The sequence below is a fragment of the Echiichthys vipera genome (genome assembly GCF_963691815.1).
Source record: "Echiichthys vipera genome assembly, chromosome: 4".
Taxonomy (NCBI): Eukaryota; Metazoa; Chordata; class Actinopteri; order Perciformes; family Trachinidae; genus Echiichthys; species Echiichthys vipera.
This window is the reverse complement of record NC_139829.1, coordinates 8,079,731-8,103,376: the sequence shown is the minus strand read 5'-3', so window position 1 is coordinate 8,103,376 and position 23,646 is coordinate 8,079,731. Positions and strand designations below refer to the sequence as shown.

General features: G+C 39.5%; 1 protein-coding gene across 4 annotated transcripts; it reads left to right on the top strand.

Moving 5' to 3' along the window:
* Nucleotides 1–4,283: 4,283 nt before the first annotated feature.
* rufy3 (RUN and FYVE domain containing 3) lies at nucleotides 4,284–22,623 on the top strand. 4 transcript variants are annotated; one of them, XM_083911680.1, is made up of 18 exons: nucleotides 4,284–4,742; nucleotides 9,929–10,102; nucleotides 10,867–10,984; nucleotides 11,172–11,273; nucleotides 12,082–12,205; nucleotides 13,549–13,613; nucleotides 15,060–15,125; nucleotides 15,212–15,281; nucleotides 15,365–15,454; nucleotides 15,835–15,918; nucleotides 16,161–16,328; nucleotides 16,585–16,682; nucleotides 17,666–17,785; nucleotides 18,474–18,597; nucleotides 19,289–19,368; nucleotides 19,461–19,491; nucleotides 19,936–20,013; nucleotides 21,208–22,623. In XM_083911680.1, the coding sequence occupies exons 1-18, from the start codon at nucleotides 4,478–4,480 to the stop codon at nucleotides 21,349–21,351; spliced, it is 2,001 nt and encodes a 666-aa protein (XP_083767806.1). In that variant the 5' UTR covers nucleotides 4,284–4,477; the 3' UTR covers nucleotides 21,352–22,623. The 4 variants fall into 4 exon arrangements, with proteins under 4 accessions (XP_083767806.1, XP_083767808.1, XP_083767807.1 ...); XM_083911681.1 differs by lacking the exon at nucleotides 4,284–4,742 and adding an exon at nucleotides 7,537–8,020; XM_083911682.1 differs by lacking the exons at nucleotides 17,666–17,785; nucleotides 18,474–18,597; nucleotides 19,289–19,368; ... (1 more) ...; nucleotides 19,936–20,013; nucleotides 21,208–22,623 and adding an exon at nucleotides 16,853–17,570.
* Nucleotides 22,624–23,646: the final 1,023 nt, after the last annotated feature.

Below are 23,646 nucleotides of genomic sequence, written 5' to 3'. Positions count from 1 at the left end.
GTACTGTAAGGATCTTCGGGGAAGATGATTTTATTGGCAATAAAGTTTGAGTCTGAAACTGCTAGATCTGGTACCTGATGTTCTCACTGTTAATTAAAGTGTAAAGTAAAGTCTACTATAAATGAAAGAATAATCAATCAATATTGATTATATCAAACAATTATTGGAGAGAAATCTTTGATTGAGACCACAAATTAAAACAATCACATTTGGCTGACTATGGCCTCTGACACGTTGGCCATCATCCGACACTAAGATGTTCTAATATCTGATTTTCTAGTCGGCTCTAATGACACAAAAGCTCCGGTCTAAAATCAGTAGATTAGGGGGCTGAAGCGACGACGTTTGATAGATAATTCTAAAGATTCTGCGACAGATAATTATGAATAAACCCTGGAAAAAAAACAAACAGGAGGCCACAAGTCAGGCAAAGGAAATGGAGGTATAAGCAGGACATAAACATAATGACAAAAAAAAGTGCCTGAATAATGTCCACAAACTAAAGGAAAACTGGGAAGAGTTTCATGCATTTCAGAAAAGAACAATGTCTGGAACTGCCTCAAAAACCGTCATGCACCATGAAAGTCCTACTGTCCTGATCAGATATCCGTGTATGTTGTTTGGTCTAGTGAGAAAAAAATGTTTTAATGTGCAGATGTTCTCATACAGATGTGAGGTTTCAGTGCACAGTAAGTTATGTGGCAGCGCTCTGTGAGGAGAAACAGAAAAACCTCTTCTGAGCCTCCTGTTGTGACCTCATGACCTTTTTTGGATTCATCCTCTGTGAACCACAAATGTCTGCAAAAATTTCATGGCAGTCCACCCAATAGCTTTTGAGATATTTTAAGTTGTGGGCCGACTGACACTTTGCCTGGCCTGTGAATGGCTAAAAATCAAAGTATACAGAAAAGATATAATACATTCAAAAGATATATTAAAAAAATGCATTTGTTGTGTTTTAAGTTATCTGCAAGGTGTTTTTATATCATTATGAATGTGTGTTATTAAGGAGGACGCTTCAGGTACAATGCAGAGACACATGAAACGCCTAATAACTGGTGGCACAATCTGTGGACCGACTTCATGTTACTGTTAATAATAATAATAATTATAATATTTAAAAAGGGGGGCCAGAGGGTGTGTGCCAATTCCAGGGGTATCACACTACTCAGCCTCCCTGGTAAAGTCTACTCCAAGGTGCTGGAAAGGAGGCTTCGTCCTATAGTCGAAACCTCAGATTGAAGAGGAACATTGCGGATTCCGTCCTGGACGTGAAACAACGGACAAGTTCTTCACTCTCGCAAGGATCCTGGAGGGGGCCTGGGAGTATGTTCATCCAGTCTATGTGTTTTGTGGATCTGGAGAAGGCATATGACAAGGTCCCTCGGGAGATACTGTGGGAGGTCACTTCTGTCGGCCATCCAAACTCTGTACACCCAAAGCGAGAGCTGTGTCCAGTTCCTCGGCAGTAAGGCGGATTCGTTCCCGGTGGGGGTTGGCCTCCGCCAGGGGTGCGCTTTGTCACCAATCCTGTTTGTGATTTTCATGGACAGGATATCGAGGCGTAGTTGTGGTGGGGAGGGGTTGCAGTTCGGTGGGCTGAGGATCTCGTATCTGCTTTTTGCAGATGATGTGGTCCTGATGGCATCATCGGTCAGTGACCTTCAACACTCACTGGATCAGATCGCAGCCGAGTGTGAAACGGCTGGGATGAGGATCAGCACCTCTAAATCTGAGGCCATGGCTCTCAGCAGGAAACCGGTGGATTGCTTACTCCAGGTAGGGAATGAGTCCTTACCCCAAGTGAAGGAGTTCAAGTACCTCGGGATCTTGTTCACGAGTTAGGGGACGATGGAGCGTGAGTTTGGCCGGAGAATCGGAGCAGCAGGGGCGGTATTGCAGTCGCTTTAGAAAAGAGAGATGAGCCGGAAGGCAAAGCTCTCGATCTACCGGTCAATCTTGGTTCCTACCCTCACCTATGGTCATGAAAGCTTGGTCATGACCGAAAGAACGAGGTCGCGGGTACAAGCGGCCAAAATGGGTTTTCTCAGGAGGGTGGCTGGAGTCTCCCTTAGAGATCGGGTGAGAAGTTCAGCAATCCGTGAGGAACCCGGAGTAGAGCTGCTGCTGCTTTGCGTTGAAAGGAGCCAGTTGAGGTGGTTCAGGATCATCTAGTAAGGATGAACCCTGGGCGCCTCCCTAGGGAGGTATTTTAGGCACGTCGAGCTGGGAGGAGGCCTCGGGGAAGAACAAGGACCAGGTGGAGAGATTAGATAGCCACACAGGCCTGGGAACGCCTCAGGATCCCCCAGTTAGAGCTGGTTAATGTGGCCCGGGAAAGGGAAGTTTGGGGTCCCCTGCTAAAGCTGCTGCCCCCGCAACCCGACCCCGGATAAGCTGTTGAAGATGAGTGAGTGTTAATAATAATGTGTGATGTAAGAGAGCCACATAAAGATCTGAACAGATGGTTTCTGTTCCTTCAGGTGCACATTGCTCTAAAAAAGATGATAAAGCAGGCTGTGTTTTTCTTAGTGATTAATGTGGCTCAGTGGTACAGTGTTTAACATTGATTTACTGGACTGGATTTACTGGTCTGTCTGATGTTGGGCTGGTTAGCATAGCAGACAGTGGGGTCAGTTCTTTCACTTCCAGTGAAATCTGACAAGCATAATTGTATTGTGTGTAAACTTAACAAACTTACTTTCCATAAAAAAAACGTTTAAAAGGGAAACGTATATGTTTGTTTTTGTATATTATTGCATATTGGTCCTAAATATTATTAGTGTCAGACTTGACAGTCACAGCTGGTCAGGATAAAGTTATGAAGCACATCACATTAGTCCTACATCTCCTCCTATTGGCCACTTTTCACATTACATGTGTGACAGAGGCGAGGGATAAACCACATTGAAAGCTTATTAAAGTCCGTATCATATTTAATAATGCTCTTGGATCCTAACTTGGTATATAAACTGAATCTAATCACCCTGGTTACTATAAACATTGGTTTTAACCACTCAACTGTATTCCTCTTTCTTTTACATCTCTTGTCCTTGTTCCCACACGTTAACACACATTATAAAGGTGTCTCTACAAAACAAAGACTCATATTTTTTTTCTTTCTTATTAACATACCCCTACTACATGAACTATGCAGCCACCAACATAACATGGACTGAGACCATGAAAACAAATAACATGACATGTGTGGATGTCGGATGTATGTGTGTGTATATGAGGGGACAGGTGCGTTACATTTTGTTTATTGTATCATGTGTACGGTTCTTTTTTTAAAGATTTTGCTTGTGAACCAATAACATCTACCTCGCTGCGCTGAATTTTTATCTGTAATTTGCACCTATCTTTTTTTCATAGCCTATGTTTATGTCTTTTGTTCCTCCTTTGTTATTGACTATGCCACAACACCTTCATTAGGGTGAATACAATTGTGCTCTATCTATTACTTTCCCACTTGTATATTTTTTCACTTATTCTAAATATGTTGTTTATAGGTATGACATATTGTCTTTTTATAGTTGTGTTCATTATTTTTGTGTATCTTCCTTTTACGCTGCTGTAACGGTAAAATGTATTCCATCTATCTATCTATCTATCTATCTATCTATCTATCTTGTAAATCTGTTGATGTCATTATTAAACCTTGTTGTACATTGTTTACTGTTATATGTATATATTGTATATAGTGTGTATTGGTGCTATTTGTTATAAGTTATATGTAAATATTGTCATATTTTATATGTATATGTAGTTTTTTTCCATAGCCGAAAATGAGGTTGCAGATAATGTAATGTTTACCAGCACGCGTCGCTAAATTTGATTCTCTAACGTGTCGGGTTAAGAAATATATAAGTATAATAATAATAATAATAATAAGAAGAAGAATTCTTTATTTCAGACACAAGAGGAAGGTCTATATAAAAAACATACAAAATACATAAGTAGCTTAAGTAGATTAAAAGAAAGATTAAAAGAATAATAATAAATGGTTAAATCCGAGAGTTTTAAAAACGGGAGATTAACAAGTTCCGGCTTGTATCGCAAGGAATCATGGGAGCATCCGAGAGCGTTCATTCGTCCAGTCGATCCACCCATAGACATATATACATATGGAGCACATAAATGACTCATCTCCCTTCATTTGAACATCTCTGGTCACGTGAACGGATTGCTGGACCGCTGACACAGCGCCCAAACTCTCGCGAAATTAGCAAAAAGATTTGCCCAAAAATGCTATTTCCGGTTCAGGAGGAGTCTGTGGAGGACAGTGCAGGACGACGGACGGGAGTGATTACTACTGGGATCATTTTGGGAGTCAACTGACCAACTGACCGGCGTATTGATTGTTTTGCTTTTGCTAACGGGCGGTGCAAGAAGCGCAGTAGCTAACTGTGCTAACTAGCTAGCTGACCGTTGACTGACAGTTGGTCACATGAGGCGGATTTAACCGGAGAAGAGGATGGCGGAGCGGGACATGTCGCCGAGAGATGCACCTCTGCACTCATCTTCAGGGGTGTCAGAAAGTTATGCTGGGAGGCAGAATTCCTCAGATGAGAACGGACACGTTGATAGCCCGGATGAGACTCTTTCTCCCACTTCTGTGATTTACTTCCAGGAGGCTTTAAACTCAAATCTGAGGTGTGGGAAGGCTGGGTCTCTGTCGCCGACTCCTCTGCGACAGTATGACTTCAGGATTGAGAGAATCAAAGAGTCAAAGCGCAGAAGTAAGTCGTTATTATTTACCCACCTGGCTCCGTCCTCCTTCAATAGCCCTAATTAATAAGAATAACACCTGTACTTCCAGACAGCGTTGTTAGCTTGAGGGCTAACTGTTGACTGTTCCTAAATAAACAACTTCCTCGCTCCTTATGATTCAAGAAAACCGCCAACAGCTAACATTAATAACAATAGGAAGGTGACACATTATATAAACTCTCCTGTCAGTGGATTCTCCTCCTCAAACAGTAAATGATCAGGTCATCAGTCAGTAAACAGAAGTGAAAGTTGTAAGTCTCCTTTGTGTCATGGACTGTTTTGACAGGCTTGGTTCATTGCTTTGCTATGGTCTGAAACAGGCAGCGGTGGAAGAATTACTCAGATTTGACTGAAGTAAAAGTATTAATACATCACTGTAGAAATACTCTGTTACAAGTTAAAGTCCAGAATTTAATATGTAACTTAAGTAAAAGTTCAAAAGTATAAGCATTCAAATGTACTTAAAGTACAAAAGTATTTATTATGCAGAATGGCCTGTCTCAGAACATGATATTATTAGACTACCATAACTATAGATTAATGTAAATATCACTTTAATATTGCAGCTGGTAAAGGTGGGGCCAATTTTCTTCCCTTTTCACTGCTGTGTTGCTTCAGCTATAACAATATATGCTATTTCCTTTGTTGATAATCTTTTGGCTTTAATAATCCTAATCTATTAAGTAACTAAAGTTGACTAATAAATGTAGTGGAGTAGAAGTATAAAGTAGCATAAAATGGAATTATTCAAGTCAAGTACAAGTACCTCAACATTATACTTAAGTGCAGTACTTGAGTAAATGTACTTAGTTACTTTACACCACTGATCCCTATGCATTCAAGAAAATTGCCAATAGCCAACTAAATTACCACCAGGAAGGTAAAACATGATCTAAACTCTCCTGATGGTTGATTCCATTCTCAAATGTATTTTTTTGTAAAAGTCAATAATCTGGTTTACCAATCAGTAAACAGAAGTGAAAGCTGTAAGTCTTGTGTGTGTGTCATGGGGTGTTTTGACAGGCTTGCTTAATTGCTTTGCTGTGGTCTAAAATTGCAAGTGTATTGGTCATAGCTAGCTTTTTTTTCTCTCTATCTCTGTGATAAATGGCATTTTTGTCATCCACATTTGTACAAAAACATTTGCTTAGTTATTTAATGCAGACTATAGCCTAGTTGCATGCACTTACGTATACCCTCTTATACCCACAGTTTCCTCTGTGTTTAACTTTACATTAACTTCACAGTTCATTGCAGGATTATCGTGGGGATTGTGCATTGAAGTCTGGGATTTGGGTCAAACTGTCTTCTCTGAGTCCATTGGTCGATGAAAACTAGTCACTTTGGTTTTTGGTTGAGCAAGATTTTTGTCCCATTAGTGTAAGTCTTTAGAATATTCCTTATGGGGAGTGAGTAATTAATCATGATAGTCACTGATCAAGCAAAAATGCTTAGTCTGCATTGCTGCTTCTAAAATATGAGGATTTGCTCCTTTTTACTGTGTTTCTCTACAAAGAATCATGCAAAATCAATACTTGACGTGTTTACCAGATATGTGCTCACAAGTTTCTTGGAAATGAGTCATTCAGCATGAAAAAAATACAAAATGACAAATCAGTTTAAGAAATCTAGTAATTAGCCCTTAAAAAACATGCAATACTCAGTATTGAGGAGTTTAAAAAATCAGTTCAGACCAGATATTGCCAGAAAGTTTTTTTTTTTTATTATTACTATAATTGACTATCTTGATGATGATCCCTTAGATATTAATAACTGGTACATCTTACAGTTGGAGAATTAGCTTGTCAGTGTTTCCTGGTGGACTCACCATGTCATGATGACACTGTTAATCCCCTCCACTTTACTGTAGTTTCTTTTTACCTAATATGTCTGCTAATATCAGACTGATATTAAATAAGCATTAGAACACAAATACGGACCAACCAATTTGACCTAAAAACAGCTACGTAATCAAGCTGAAAAATAATTGCCTCTTTTGCAATTTTGCGCTCTAAGAAAATCTTGTATAGCGCACTTTCAAACATTTATGTAATATACATGGTTTGCCAGCAGTCACATGTAACACGATTAAGATTAAATACGGACTTTTCTTGCTTCTTGAGGCTGCTCTGCACAGTTATAAATGATGTAATGCATCTTTTTGTTGTCGTTATGTGTTTATTTTTCTTGTCCTTTGAAAGTGTTGGATTTTGATTTAGTCCAAAAATGCGGTTGTTTCTCCGTCTTTTCTGAATTTCTAAGATTCATGCATTACTTAAAATTCCTAAGTGGAAATAAAAATAACACATAGACCTTTTTTAACATCCAGGATCTTTGGCCTTATGTTCCGCTTTTTCTCACTGCTGTTGGTGTTTTGCAATAATTGCACTGTTAAATAACAGGCCCATGTTTCAGTCGGGGGACACTGTTGATGCTTGAGAGACAGACGAGTCCTCTGCTGCATCATTAGCATTGGCTGGGTACTCTGGGGACCCCCCCCCCCCCTTCTTTTTTTTACGCATGCACCATCTGCTCACGTGACGATGTGTTGCTGTCTCCAGCACTATTGTCAGCCATCTTGGTCGACACCCACCCAGTGCATTCACTGCGGTGCACAGGCAGTCCAATCAGAGTGAGCCGGTGCTGAGCTGACCAAAGGAGGGCTGTGATTTTCAGCACGGTGCTCTCTTGCATTTTAAATCCCCAGTCTGCACAAAAGGGATAACAAGAGGTTGAAGCCGAGGAGGAGGTGGCGGAGGAGAGGGCAGGGCAGCCTTTCTCAAGACGGCAGCGTATTTCACTCAGTTGTAACAAGGAAGGGAGGAGGATGCAGGCATAAAGAGGAGGAAAAGCAGCACCCTATCCAACACCTGCTGAGAGCTGCTGTGGGCCTTCCCCGTCTTTGGCCTTTTATCCTCTTTATTTTGATGCTCTTTCCATCCTCTCTGATTTCCTCTTCCTCTCTCTGAGCTGTTATTTTTTTGGGGGGGCCTTCACTGGTTTCTGGAACAACAGCTGCTTCGCCTTTTTTCCCCTCGGTGGTGTTGGTTTTGCATCAGCTGAGTCATCATGTCTGATCTGACGCCTCAGAGCGAAACCCCCACTCCCACCACCGACAAGATCACCCAGGCCGCCCGGGAGACCATTTACCTCTGCAACTTTCGCGTGTCTGTCGATGGCGAATGGCTTTGCCTCCGCGAGCTCAACGACATCTCCCTCACGCCAGACCCAGAGCCGGCCCATGAAGGTAATGTGACAGATTAGCTCATCGTCCGAGGGGGTCTGTGGGCTTATCAGTGTGATCTGTTTGGGCGTGGTGACACACAAGGTCCCCAGACACAACACGTTTCATCTAGTGGACTGTGGTTAAGTGTCCTGTTTGAGCTGTGTCACGATGGATTTGAGGAAAGACGGTTTGATGTCTGAGAGTTGCACAGCAGGATGACGCTGCTTGTAAATAAGCCAGGCTGGACGACAAAACAACCAGGAAGTGCCGCTTGTTTTTATTGTGAGCATTTATTACCTTTCTTTTCTTACACAGAAGAAATAGGTTTGCATGTTGTTGATTTTGAACCCTCACTGAGACAACAGGCAGGGTGCAACTGAATCTAGATGTTTGAATTTGCCAGTGAGCAGGTAGAACAGATGCATGTAGTGTTTATATACTGTAGTATTATGGTTTTAAAAGAAATGGGAAACAGTATAGCTGCTGCACAGTAAAGCTTTCCTCTTCCTCGTCTCCTCTGCCACGCCTTCTGTCAGCACAGAGCAGGCAGATTGGCGGGTCCATGGTTCTCCTGAGAAAGAAGCCTTTCAGACTTTTCTCCGGCAAATTCAACACTGCAGCACTTCCACTCGCAGCTCTGCTGGGATGATATCACAGAGGAGCGCCAAACATCTGTTTTGTCATGCTGCTGTGAAATAAAATGTCTCGCCACTAGTCTCTTATGTTATGAGTTAGTTGACTATGTTTATTATCAGGGATGCTCGATCTTGAATTATTCACTTGTATTGTCAATTCAGTGGTCTTTTCACTCTAGCTGGTATAGATATCTTTAATTTAATTGCAATATTATCATCTAATTTCCACCAATATAGTTTACCTTTTTAAATTAAACAATGAGGCTTTATGCAAGTATTTCGATGTACATGTAGGGCTGCACGATATGACTCAAATATGCGGTCAACGGTGTTGACTATCGTGATAATTGTACGAAAGGCTCATAAGTGAGGACTGCATGTCAATCAAACAGAGAGCCCGCCCCTGGTGCGGACACCGTGCTACAACTGTGGTGTACTCCGTTCTGCTGTTTTTGCTGCTTTGTGCTGCTTTTTTCTGCTAGTACTCTTTTAAATTAACCCCTCAAAACCTTTCGCAATGTGATTATCGTGCAAGTTGATGACGTTTAAATAATATATATATATATACAGGCAGGTTGACTCGTGTAGAAGGAGAAATATTTAATGCTTCCCCTTGTAAGAATCTGACAGTGTGAACTTAAGTGGCTTTTTTGCTCTGAATACTCTGAAAAAAGAATATTCTGCATCAACCAGCTGTTTTGTTTTCCCAGTATTTTAATACTTGGGTATGTGAATTGTGTTTTGCAGTTAACCTTTTCTATTAAAAATGATATCCCTGACGTACATAGATTTACCATTTTAAGCAATAACATACTCAATTCATTCAATAACAAACCAAAGTCAAGATTTTTGTGCTCCAATTCCATGCAAATGCAACCTACAGACCAAAGGATACATGTATCAGTAACGTAAACAGTCGTTGAAGGATAACACAACCCTGTAGAACTCTAGTAAAAGCCTCTCAGTGTCTCCTAACATAAATAATGGATTAGGCACAGACATATAGATGGATCAAACACCAACAATTAACTGACTTGATGAGGTTTAACTAGTTGAGTCATTTTTTCTTACAGATGAAACGTAACCTTTCTTCTTACTATAGCTCTTTTTTTGTCATCTTGTTTTGTATTTCCGTATCAAAACTACTTTTACTTCCTGGAAAACATTAGATCTCCGGCACTTCAGACAACTCAATAAGTTTAGCTCCTGAGTCATTCCTGCTGTTCAACCAGAGTCAGTGTTCACCCCATGACGACTCTAAGCCCATTTTTCCTGTGTGTCAATTCTTTTTTAGACCCCAAGGACCCCATTGCAATCGAAAGGCTTAACTTGATGAACATGGCCAAACTGAGCATCAAGGGCCTGATCGAGTCTGCTCTCAACCTCGGACGCACACTTGACTCCGACTATGCACCTCTCCAGCAGTTCTTTGTCGTGATGGAGCACTGTCTGAAACATGGGTTGAAAAGTATGCACCGCTGTCACTTCACTTACAAGCTTTCAAGTCTGTAAAGTTGGAAAATGGAAAATGGAAATGGAAATTCACACTCAGAATACACAGAGTATCCATGATTTGTGTAGTTGTGAAGAAAAATGATACTTTAATATACTTGTTAAAGAATGCACTAAGTACACATTTACTCTATTTGGTTCTTTATTTCACCTTCAAGTGTACTCACGTAGTCCTTGAGTATTACAATTATACTTTAGTATTTGCAATTGAGTATATTTTAAAAAAAATACACTGATATGAACACTGATTTGAAATTGCATTTATTTTACTGTTTAAAGTACACTTACAATTAACATGACACCTATAATATAGCACACGTTTTAAAAGTACAGTAAATACCACTTTATATAATACCACTATATTTATTTTTAGTACATTGAAGTTACCATCAGTTAAGCATGGATGGTAAAAGTATACTTGTTATACCTTTTTGTATACCTAAATTACATTTCTAATACACTAAAGTATAGTACTTTTCCTCCATCCACTCACACATCCATCCTGTTCTAACCAACCAATGAGACATTAAGAGGATTAAAAATGACACATTTGCTGATGAAATGTTCTATATTAAGTGCATTTTAGCCATTTGTGTACACTTCTGTTAAAGGATTATTCCTGGTTAGTTCCCGTTGCTCATTATTACACCCAGTGTGATGACTTAGTGACCACATCCTCAAAATAAAATAGCTCAACAAGCAGCGTCTCTCCATCACCAGCCAAGAAGACCTTCCTGGGGCAGAACAAGTCGTTCTGGGGGGCGTTGGAGCTCGTGGAGAAGTTGACGCCTGAGGCCGGAGAGATCACTGCCAGTGTAAAAGACCTGCCTGGCCTCAGGTGAGTCTCTTATTGGTTACCTAAAGAAGGCAGATGTTTTGGAGCTTTACAGTTTTGGAGCTTTTAGGCATTCTGGAGCTGCTTTGCAAGTTTCTGCTGTTTAGAAAAGACTGTAGGTTTTTTTAGTGTATTTATATCTGTAGTGGCCGTTTAACCAATATCAAACTCTCCTGTTGTTGGGTTACAGAACTCCTCTAGGAAGAGGGCGTGCCTGGTTACGACTGGCCTTGATGCAGAAGAAACTCTCTGACTACATGAAGACCATCATCAACAGAAAGGACCTGCTCAGGTGTGTTTTCCATACTGCCACCTGGGATAATGGTATAGAAGTGAGGATAAGATCTTATGTCAAAACATATTTCTTTTAATTTCAGTCATTTCATAAATAAACATACCTTGACCAAAACCATGGCACCTCCATCAGAGCTGCAACCATATGTGGTAATAATCAGGGTCCAAAATGTACTTATTGGCTTACTGGTTGAGGTGGCCATTAGATGACAGACCGATTCTCAATGAATAATTCAATTTAATTCAATTTAATTTATAGTGCCAAATCATAACAAAAGTTATCTCAGGACACTTTACAGAGTAGGTAAAGACCACACTCTATGACTTATTTATGATTTACATAGACCCAACAATTCCCCCGTAGAGTACGGTGGCAATGAAAACCTTCCCTATAACAGGCAGGAACGTCAGACAGACCCAGCTCTGTGGATGCTATAGTAATATTCAGTAATAATAGCAGTTACAGGAACTGTTTGCAGAAACATTAATTTAACTAACAGTTAAACTCCCACATACAGAGTGATAAACATAAAATTGCCAGATGAATAAAACAAAAATAGCAACCGTCAGGCGTTTCCTAGTTCTGTTGTTCCCTGTTGTGTTTCCGCCTTGCTTCCTGACCTCAGCAACACATCTCCAGTATGCTAACAATTTTGGTTATTGAAAAATTGGTCTCCAATTTAATTACGAATGGCATTAAAATAAAGTCTTAAACCTAACTTAAACTGTAGGAACCCTGTGCACATTTAAAAATGCTTGGACGACAGCAGTTTTGTGGTCAGTGACAGTATTTCTCTTCTCTGTAGTGAATTCTATGAGGCGAACGCGTTGATGATGGAGGAGGAGGGAGCCGTCATCGCCGGGCTGCTCGTCGGACTAAACGTCATCGATGCCAATCTGTGTATGAAGGGAGAGGACTTGGACTCTCAGGTACCACAGCTGCTGCAACACAAGAGCATTTTTGAACACGATGCTTGTTTTTAGGTGAAACCGTCAAATTTGTCCCTCAGATAACTGAAAATAAGAGATGTTTTCATGCCACCTTTAACTTCCCAATACTGATTCTGATTCCTGAACTTGCATATCGGCCGATACAAATGTGATAGCAGTATTAAAAATATAAACATTAACAATAAAAAATTCTCCCTCATGAGACGATCTGATTCGTATGTAGATACATGAGCTACAATACGATTCAAAGAACGATACATTTGTAAATATAACGATTCAGTTGAATTCTTAATTTGTCTTCATGAAAAATGTATTAATTCAGTTTTCCTTTCATTTCATTTATCGTTTTGTGTTTGTGAAATGTATTCGCATGTTGGAAATAAATAAAGAAAGCAAGCAAGCATTGGCTTAACAATTGTGGGCCATTTAAAGTTATGTGCTTTATACTGTCCTACAAACCAAAGTGCAGTAACTACGAAATGATTGAAACAATAAAAAATGTCTTTAAAGTTTGCTTACTCTCCCAACAAAATAGTTGGCTATGATAGATTATGATTTACTAGTTTGGCATGGTATCAATCCCAACCTTCATATTTTCAGGGCCTAAGCTGTGCAGAAATCCTGTTACAAGCGATTTTGTAGTTTCCGCACTTAGGCTTTGAAGGGCAGTCAAGTCAGGGTTTACTGGATGTACATTGCTGGGATGAAGCCTGACATCAGCCGCGGGGCATTATCCTCCCTTTCTGCTATCTCTGCTGTCAGGCTTGGCGCCACTCAGAGCCCCCCCCTCCCATATTTGAGAAACAATAAGCAGTGTAGCCTGACCATACTCCACACATCTGGCCATGGAGACTAAGTGCTTTGAATCCCAACAGCTACTGTAGAGGCAGAACTATCTAAGCTGCGTGCCATTAGGTCTTCTCTACAGTGTTCTCTCATCCCGTGGTTATTAGACCTTTAAGGAACTACTCAGGGATCTGCTTCACCCTCTGTTAGTTTTCAAGTGAGGAATGAGGCCAAAGTAAGTGGGAGAACTGGCAGGTTTCCACTATGTCATCAGATCAGAAGTATTACTTACTTACAAACCTCTTGTTAAATACAGTTTGTACTGAAAATATTTACCTGAATTCATCTAAACCAGGACAAAACATTTCTGTATTAAAATGCAAAACAGCATGATGCGTTAAAACAACGCACACATCTTAAATAGACTTTAGTAAGAGTCGTCTGGAAGCAGCATGCAGCAGTCGTGTTCTTTTCTTACATTAGAGCTAAAGTGTGGTTTCACTGATGATCTCTTTCTCATTGAATGACTTCTGCAGGTCGGGGTGATTGATTTTTCAATGTATCTCAAAGATGGCGGACACAGTAGTAAGAGTGCAGAGGGGTGAGTGCTGCTCTCTCATCCTTAACCTCCAGTGATTTTTATTTCAGTCTCAAACTGTTTAACAGGAGCCGCAGTGAAGTTACCAGCCTGTATGTTTATATTTAAACTGTAATGATCGTAGTGGGTGACATCTGATCAACTTTTGTCAGCTGTCAATGATTTGGCCACTTATTCTTTAAATGTTAAGAAGCAGACATTGTAGATGAATGTTGACAATAAGGAAACATTTGGTTAACTTGTGTTACCATCTGGCTCAAAGATGGCAACAAAAAGGGAGGCCACACAGACATCAATGTTTCAAACAGTAATGTATCAAACCAAAATTAACCAAATTAACTACTAATAGGTGTAGAGTATGTAAGTATATGACATCAGTTGTGTTAGCAGTGTGTGGATGAGTGGAAATATGGTGTAGGCATGTTGAAAGGTTCATCAAACCAAACACAGGAGAAACTGGTGGTGGTGCAGCAGGCCTGAGTCAGCGAGTGCACGCCCAGCACACAGGCCTCTTATGCCGTCTGGAGGCCACGCCTAAAGAAGGTGTGGTTAATTAATCAAGGCCCTCCATACCTGCCAGTAAAGCAGTAAAGAAAAGGACTCGCAGAGAAGAGGCCGTAACATTGGTTATAAAAATGTAGTTACAGGGAAGCTTTTGGTACAGAATTTGTCAATTAATCCGCCGGTAGTTTTGCCGCTATTTTGTTTATTACAGATTTATTACTATTTTGAGTAATTGTTTTGAATCGAGAAAAAAAAATGTCCCTGATTTCAGCTTGTGAAATGTGAATATTTTCTGGGTTCGCTCCTCCTCTGTGACATTAAACTGAAAATCTTTGTTTGAGGACGTCCTCTAAATTTTTTGACATCCTATCGACCAAACAACTGATTATTGAAACAATAATGTCCAGATTAATCGATAATGAAAAATATTGTTAGTTGCAACCCTAAAGATGAGTAATGACAGAAAATCCTCACATTTACAAAGCTTGAATCTAATGTTTGTCATTTGTGCTTGAAAACTGACGTAAACAATTCATCAAAATAGTTGCAGAATAATTTTGTGTCCATTGACTAAAACTGTTGCAGCTTTACCAGAATGATACAAGCTGTGATTGGCGATTTAAAGAAACGTTAATGTTAGAAATGCTGTATTATTGAGATTTCTTCCACTGTAACCCTTGATGGATTTCTGCAGCATGTGTGTCAATCATCCATATTGGGAAAATGCCACCTGGCTCCGTAATCTTTTTTGTATTCTAATGTTCATACTGAAACATTTCCCTTATTCGGAAAGTGACAGAAAATATTCAGTGGGCTGCCATCAGTGATAAACAATGGAAATGATTGTGCATTAATTCCAAACTGACTGCGTGTTGTGTTTTTAAAACGCTCCGATGTCTTTCTCCCATCTTTGTTGTTTGATTCTCTTTCTCTCTGCTCCTTCAGTGACGGTCAGATCACAGCGATACTCGATCAGAAGAATTATGTGGAGGAGCTGAACAGACATTTAAGGTTTGTGAGAGCGACCCCCTCTCCTCACCTTCTTCAGCAGCTTGTGGAGTTCCTGAACCTAACGTGAGATCTCTGTGTGTTCGCAGCGCGTCAGTGAATAACCTCCAGGCCAAGGTGGACGCTCTGGAAAAGTCCAACACGAAGCTAACAGAAGAGGTGAGAGCTGCTCACAGCTCGGCTTCAATGCGGCGGCTGGTTTTCTATGTTTGCACACGTGTTTGTTGACTTTTGTCTCTCAGCTCGCAGTGGCCAATAACAGGATCATCACTTTACAAGAAGACGTGGAGCGAGTCAAGGAGGAGAGCTCCTATCAGCTGGAGTCCAGGAAGGTCAGCACATCATACGTTCAACTGTCGTTTCTTTTCCTGAAAAGGAAAAAAAACAAAACCACACGCAGTACAACGCCGATTATTTATTATTTATGTGTTAGAATTGTATCATATTGTTATCAATTAACAAATAATGTGTAAATTAACAACTACAAGCAAATTGTAAAATATCACCAAGGTTTAATTAATTCATCCTAAATTCGTCCTATTGTGACAGATATTCATGTCGAGTCATTGCCCACTAGGATTCACCATTTTTGAACATGACGTCTACGTTACATCACTTCTTCTGATGAACTAGTCTCAAAGGCGGCTTGGGGTTGGCTTTAAAGTCAAATATTTGTAAAATATACATTTGCAATGAAAATCTTGTTTTTCAGGCATCAAGAAGCGACTCGGCCGCAGACGGACAAGTGCTGGGAGAAACACGCAAGCAGCTCAAAGAGGAAACTCTGCTCCGATTGGTGCGTTTCAAGCTCTTATAGATGTTTAGATTTCTTTATGTTGTCATGAAATTCTGAGTATTTCAAGATGTTGTTGTACTGTATATGTGTTAAGTATATAGTATGTCTGCGTCTTCTGCCACCATTTTGTTTTCCAGAGGCTGTACACCATTTCTATGTGGCGTGGGGGAGGTTAACTTTTGAAGGTAGAATCCCTGAAAAGATATTGTTCTTCTAGTCATGAAGTGTGTATCTCTGTGCAGGATGTGGAGAAGGAGCTGGAGGTGCAGATCGGGATGAAGCAGGAGATGGAGCTGTCCATGAAGATGCTGGAGAAAGATATCTGTGAGAAGCAGGACGCTCTGGTGGAGCTCAGGCAGCAGCTGGAAGACCTTCGTGTCATCAACCAACAGCTGAGCCACAAGTCACAGGTGAGCCGAACTGCATGTCTGATCCCTATTGAACCGCATCAGTGCATGCAACCTACAGGATCCCCATTTGATTTGTATATCAGTATGAAATCGGGAGCAGAGCGGGAGAAAGGGTTAAAAACCCTCAGAACTAACATCAGGAGTGTCAGGTGCAGGTATTTTTTTTACAGGATCACGTAAACAACGGAACAGGTTACATGTAAAGATGTAAAGGTCCGTTTTTAAAGGACGGACTAACGTGACTCATCTTCCTCAGAGTTCAGACGCCGGCTCTAAACAGAAGAGTGAAGCCATCGCTCGCCTGGAGGAGAAGATCAACCAGATGACGGGGACTGTAAAACAGATGGAGACCAGGTGAGGGCAGTTGTCACAGCCAGGAGTGGTGTTGTTGAATGATTATTACAGCCGATCTTCACAGAATCACTTACCTACAAAAACATCTTTTTGTCCTGTTTTGTCATTTTTCTCCCTCCACTTTCATTATTTCTTTTTCATGATCACTATTTGTTTGGCTCATGAATCAGTGAGAAGCATGCGGTGAAGCAGGCCAGAAACCTGAACTCAGCAGCAGGGAAGCTGCTGCAGCTGCAGCAGTAGCTGCGTACAAACATACAACCCTGCCTAATATAGACATAACCAAACTAGGATGTTATCTTTTCTGTACAACGCTCCTTTGTTGTTGAAAATAAAACCATTTTCCCACAACCTCCTGCAGTGGCTCTCCAGCATCAGCTTTGAGTAGTTTGGACTGAATGGATCCTTTTAGCAGCCTTTAATCCTTGTGTTCTCTGACAGGTCGGATTTATACTTTTGTTTGGTAGGCATTTCTTTAAAATACAACATTAATGCTTTTTGGCAAAGGTAGGACGAGTTGATGGCATGGTGTCTGAACGTCCACTGTGAGCAGTTTTAAGACCTGATGGACTGATGATTAATGTGCTGACGAACACGTCCTGGATTTTTGGGAGGTCGTGGACTCGCTGTAAAGTTATTCCAAAGAATAGGACCCACTACCGATCCACACTGAAGTGTAGTAGGCCAGGACAGGAGCGAGATAAAGTAAGAAGCAAGAGGCAAAATTAATTCATTAATTTTGAATTGTATGTGAACATAACATTGGTGTAACCTGTAGTGCTCATTAGGCTAATAAAACAATACACAAACGCAGCCGGCTTCTTCTTCTTTGGCTAAAGTTTCCCTGTTGTCCTCGTTGGGTTTCACTCACTTTTCAGTCAACTCTCATTTTTTGTTTTTTTTAATTCATTTTTAAGTTTGTTCCTTTTGTCAAGTTTTCATTTTTTACCATAAGTGTATGTAACTCCCCCTCCCCTGACCAGATGCAAACAGGCTGAGAGAGAGAGGGGTCTGGCTGTAGAGGCCAACCGGCTCTTCAAACAAGAGTTTGGGGACAAAATCGAGAGTCTGCAGGTGGAGGTGGAGCAGCTGAGGAAGCACAGGTAAAGTCTGAGGGAATCGGGAGGTGAATATTGTAAAAACGCCGGCCGATACAGCGGAAATGTATTCTGATGCAGGTCAGTCCATGTCTCAGTTACAATATATATCATGATCATAGCGTTTTCTTTATATTCAATAAATAAAAAGTCTAAATTAAACTTCCACATGGTAACGGTAATGGCTTTTTGTAATCTCCTGTGTGAATTACATACGTAACAAATGAGAAGTATTGAATAGCCATATTTAGTGCAAAATTAACAAAACATGCAGCAATGGGAACATAAAGCGTCGCCCAGATGATGTCAATATTGCAGAAATGCATCAGAACCAGCCATCCCTAATTATAAGTGATGTATTGTTTTATTATGGTCATTATAAACTCTGACTCATTTTAAAATGCTGCATGTGGCATTAATTGTTTATATTTTTAGCCTTTGGGATGTTTATCTTGAGAAGAGATCAGATTATTTGAATTCTGCACGTCTTTCCATTAAAAAAAGGTGTTTATTTTCTTCGGATGGATCATAATTATTATTATTATTAACGTTCTTAGTATAAACTTAGAACATCACTACAATGTTGTTTTTAATGACAAGATGATTTTGAATGTGTATGAGTGGGTTGTATGGAAGGGTTCAATAATTAATGAAAGAATTTTTCAGTGCACTGTTTTTGTTTTTTTAATTTCAGGTCTTATCTGGAGCAAGAGTTGAGGAAAGAGCGAGAGCGAAGGAGCGAGCATCATCTGGACGCCACGTCTGGAAAGTCCAGCACTCCTCGGAGGGAAAGGAGACTCCCAGAGAACATACCGAAAGTAACACTGTGATCATATTACCGTATTTTTCGGATTATAAGTCGCTCCGGAGTATAAGTCTCACCAGCGGAAAATGCAGAATAAAGAAGGAAAAAAACATATATAAGTCGCACTAGAGTAAGTCGCATTTTTGGGGGAAATTTATTTGATAAAATCCAACACCAAGAAACGACATTTCATCTTGAAAGGCAATTTAAAATAAAAATAGAATAGAGAACAATAGGCTGAATAAGTGTACATATGTTAGTGTGGTATGTTAACGTAACATATTACGGTAAGAGTCATTCACATAACTATAACATATAGAACATACTCTACGTTTACCAAACACTCTGTCACTCCTAATCACTAAATCCAATGAACTCTTCTTCCTCGGTGTCACTTCTGAACAACTCCACCAACTCCAAGTAGCAGGTAGCATCTTTTTTTTCACAATAAGTGAATATATATACGCCTGATATACGCCTAGTCTCTTACGTGGCTGATATAAATAATAGCCCGGGCTATTATTTGATATTTTACGGTAATGTGTTAATAATTTCACACATAAATCGCTCCAGAGTATAAGTCGCACCCGTGGCCAAACTATGAAAAAAACTGCGATTTATAATCCGAAAAATACGGTATGCTAAATTCAAGTCCGTCTATCTTGTCCTTTATATTAATTAGTATGTGTGTGTTTTACCACCAGCGTCCCCCAGAATCCCCGTCAGTCAGAAGGGAGGAGGAGCAGTTAAACACGGAGGACAAAACGAGCCTGAGCTCCAGCGTGTGAGTTTCAACAAGTACACATTTAAGAACAAATATATATATATAATCCTTTTTTTTTTTAATTCATCCTTCCTTTTCTCCTCCTTTTTAAGGTCCTCAAGGTCACACCATGAGGACGAACAGGTGAGGTCGAAGACGCGCTGAATAAAATGTTGAATCGTCTTAACATAGATGTGAAACTTTGAAACTCCTGTCACTCTTTTCATACTGTAAGGATGCAAACAATCAACTAGTGTTGTAATATTAGTGCTGGATCATTAAAAAAAAAAAAAATCCCATAATTCAGTCACATAGTTGAAAGAGCATATAGAAGCCTTCTTGGAAACGTTTTTTATCGTTTATACAGGTGTTTCGCAAATCGCACAAAGAATGTTTTGCTGCCCATTTGGACTTTTTCCTATTAAACTATATGTGTGTGTTATTTAACATTGTGTTATTTGTATTGTCAGTACCTTTGCTGTACTTGGGAGTAGCCAAAGACAAATTTCCCCTTAAGTGGACAATAAAGACGCCACTCTAATGTAATATAATGTAATTAACCTCATATTATTGATTGGTTTTCTGCAGGACGAGTCCTTCACAGAGATCAGTCAGCCTTCCATCTGTACGATGTGTGAGCAGGACGACTCCCTCCTGAAGACAAAGGTACCAGGGCGGAGGGTTATTCTGAACTTCTTGTCTCTACAATATTTAGCGCCATTATCAATCCAAAGAGGATGTTTATATGAAGCTTATACGTCCGTCTCATAATGAGAATGTGACATAAAAGATCCTTAAATGTACAGTTGTCCTTTTTGTTTTCTGGTCAGGTTCATCTGTTTTTACTTGTCACTTCGATTCATTTGTAAACGCACCAAAGCACGTGCAGTCGCCTGGTTCCTGTTCTGACTCCAACAGCAATATTTAAGTATATAATGAAACATATATTAAAACTATCATTTATTTTACTGTGCTTACTTTTTTTTAAAGTGGTTGCCAATGGCAACTGTTACTGTCAAGCCGTCTTATAGCTGTCCGCTTTACTTTAACACACAGATGTTTTTATAGGAACTGACCACCAATGCTCAAATAAATGAGCAAGCTTAAATAAATGGGATTTTTAGATCAATTATACTTCTTTTATTTAGTTTTATTGTATCATCTATCACTCCTCCATGATAGACTGTTAAATTAATGTTTATCAGTCACTCTTAGCAGTGGCGCTCTAACGATCTATTGGACGGATTGCAATGAAAGTCGGTGGTGACGTTCACATTTTTCCTGAATTATTACGTCTTTGGTCGTTTCTTCACTGACGGGATGTCGATGTTAGCATTTAGCTCAAAGCACCGCTGTGCTATAGTACAGCCTCACAGAGCTGCTAACACGACTGTAGAGTTTCGTTCAGACCTGATATTTTGTCAACAGTAAATTGATTTCTCAAGATTTTACAAGATCATGTCATATTTTCAGATATTGACAATAGCATTTTGAAATCTGAACATGAGACAGGGAAGGGTAAACTCTAACTAATGTCTTGGTAATTTCAAGCTTGCCATGCATTTGTTAAAGAGGATTTAAAGAAATAATAGGAACCTTTTTATTTAAGCTTCAGTTAGAGCAATGCAGGTGCTGCAAAATTGTATACTATAGAGAATAAATAAGTAGCCATTAAAAAGTAAACCAAATAATATAAAAGGAAATGCCGGATGGTTAATTTGACCCTTTGATGAGAGAAGTTATTAACATTTTGGTTGCTTCAGTAACGTGAAGCTTTGCTAAGGAAAGACCTTGTACTGTGAGCAGAAGACTTCGCTTACCATCCCAGTGTGTTATAATGTTGTTTCTCTCTCTCTCTAGAAACAGTGTAAGAACTGCAGCGGCGTGTTCTGTGAGAGCTGTGTGTCCAACGAGCTGCCGCTGCCTTCCTCCATTCTCCCAGAGACGGTGTGCACCGCCTGCTTCTCTCTGTTACTCCAACAATACGCTTCAACACCAACATGAACCAACTCTGCATTTTTACTACAAGACGCACGGAAACCAGACAGAGGCTTTCATAAAAAAACTGGCACTGCAAAAACGCACTTTTGGACTTTGGGACTTTGAGACGTTATGACAGATCTGATGGAGCCCTGAAGCGATATTTTACTTTCTTTAAGTTGGAAAAATGTGTGTTGAGCTGCTGTGGTATTTCTTCAGGGAAAACCTGCACCCAAAAAGCTTTAAAAACAAAACAGCACCTGAATGAAGATTTACTGATATAAAATGACAACATGAATCATCTCATGCCTTTAAAAACTGACTTTCCACAATGTCCACTAAGTGGATAATTGATTAAAAGGTCAACTGACATTTTTGTTTTTTAATAATTCAGTTTTAAAAGATAAAAAAAGAAAAACTGGACTGTGCTCCGTTACAACACCGTTGTAGATGTGATGATGTAGCATGGCACTTAAATGAAGCATGGATTTACACGTGTAAAGTGGCATCTGATTCAGACAACATTAAACAGCCCATTTGGGAAATACTGTATGTGCTGTTAAAAGCTTCATATACTCTCTAAAATTGAGAAGAAGAATCAAACATCACTGATACACTCAGTCTAATCAGTTAAGGAAATTGTAATGCAGAATTTAAGACAAGAAAAATACAAACATTTAAGTTATATAGCAATATTATGACCAAAACCCTCTGATTATTTCGCATCAAATTTCATCGGGTGTTGAATGTGTTAAGTGAAGCGTTTGAGGTGCTGGTCGCTAGATTGTGTTACCTTTCCAGTGTCTTTATGCTAAGCTAACTGGCAATAGCTTCATATTTACCTTGCAGACATAAGAGTGCAAAATGAGGGTCTTTACCCAAACGTCAGACTACTGCTTTAAGTTTACAAAGCTGAATATATTCTGTAAGACAAACTATTTCTTTACTGCTTTGTTCTGTATTAATAAGAAGTGTTATTAACAAAGTAGCTTAAAAGGCGTGTTTTCATCAGAGATGATCTCTAACAGTGCTGCAGTTAAATCATAAAATCCAACATTCACATATTTAGATTCCCCTCTTTTCTCTGGTTGATCCGTTTCTGGGCGTCTTAAACCACAGCACTTTTAAATGCATCTCTCTCTGTCTCTCTCTCTCTCTCTCTCTGTCTGACTGGTTTGAAGTGGACACATCTTTAGAACAGCTGTTTTCACCTTTTGTTGCTTTACATGAAGGATAATTAGAAGCTCAGTATAAAAACAGCTTAGTCGTTTCTTGTTGAAGATAATTAACATGCGGGATGGCACTGCTTCTTAGATCAACAATTAAACTTTTATTAAATTTTACTGGCGTATGACTGGATTACTTTAACATACTTTTCGCCTTTGTGTTGCAGAAAGGGGTCTTTAATTTCACATAATCCTAGATCCTCTGCAAGCTAAACTAAAAGCCCTTTTCAGAAAGTACCTCGGACGGTTTTCAGTGTGCAGGATGTGATTTGTTTGCTCTTTTGAATTATTTTCTGCTCAGAAACATTTTGCAGATTAGTGAAAATACCCTTTAGTTTAAGTGATTAGCTTTTGACAACAACACAAAAAAGTCTTTTTAAAGAAAAGAAAAAAAGCACTGCACAAGATGCATCCCCCGTAATTAGTTTGATCGTTTTAGAAACCTTTTTATATTTCATAGAAACAAACACACCCCTCACTTTCAAACATGTTTTTTTCCCCAGCATAACTAAGTGTTAGTTAATAAGATACTTAAAAACCCTGTAAAAACTGGGTAAACAAGTCATTAATTCATTATACTGTATTATAGGACAATTTTAAAAAGAATCTTAGTTTTACGATCTGCCATAAAAAATACAAAACTGAATTAGCCAAAGTAGTACAGTAACAGTTATTCTGTACAAGGTCATTTTAATGACTATAGAGACTTTATTTTAGAGATTAAAAATAATCACCCATTTCCACAATCGTTTAAGTCATTTTTCAGGCAAAAATGTCAGAAAATACATTTTTTTTAGCCTCTCGGATTTGGAGATATCCTCCTTTTCTCTGTTTTCTATCATATTAAACTGACAAAACAAGCCATTTAAATACATCACCTTGACCTTTAAGAAACTGGGACGGACATTCCACTAATTCTTACATTTTATAGACCAAACAATCATCAATGAAAATAATACTTAGTTGCAGCCCTACCTGACTTTATTTGCTTAATAAATTAAAGTGATACTGTAACATCAGGATTCAGGTTCAGGGTGAAAAGTCTCCACAAACGAGTCACAAAGTCACAAATGACAACTCGCTTTACGGCACA

Bases quoted from the DNA above. Each gene is read 5' to 3' on its own strand.
- rufy3 (XM_083911680.1), top strand. From the start codon at position 4,478: ATGGCGGAGCGGGACATGTCGCCGAGAGATGCACCTCTGCACTCATCT. The intron at 12,206-13,548 runs GTACCACAGCTG...TGACTTCTGCAG, and splicing joins GAGAGGACTTGGACTCTCAG to GTCGGGGTGATTGATTTTTC. The intron at 20,014-21,207 runs GTACCAGGGCGG...CTCTCTCTCTAG, and splicing joins ACTCCCTCCTGAAGACAAAG to AAACAGTGTAAGAACTGCAG.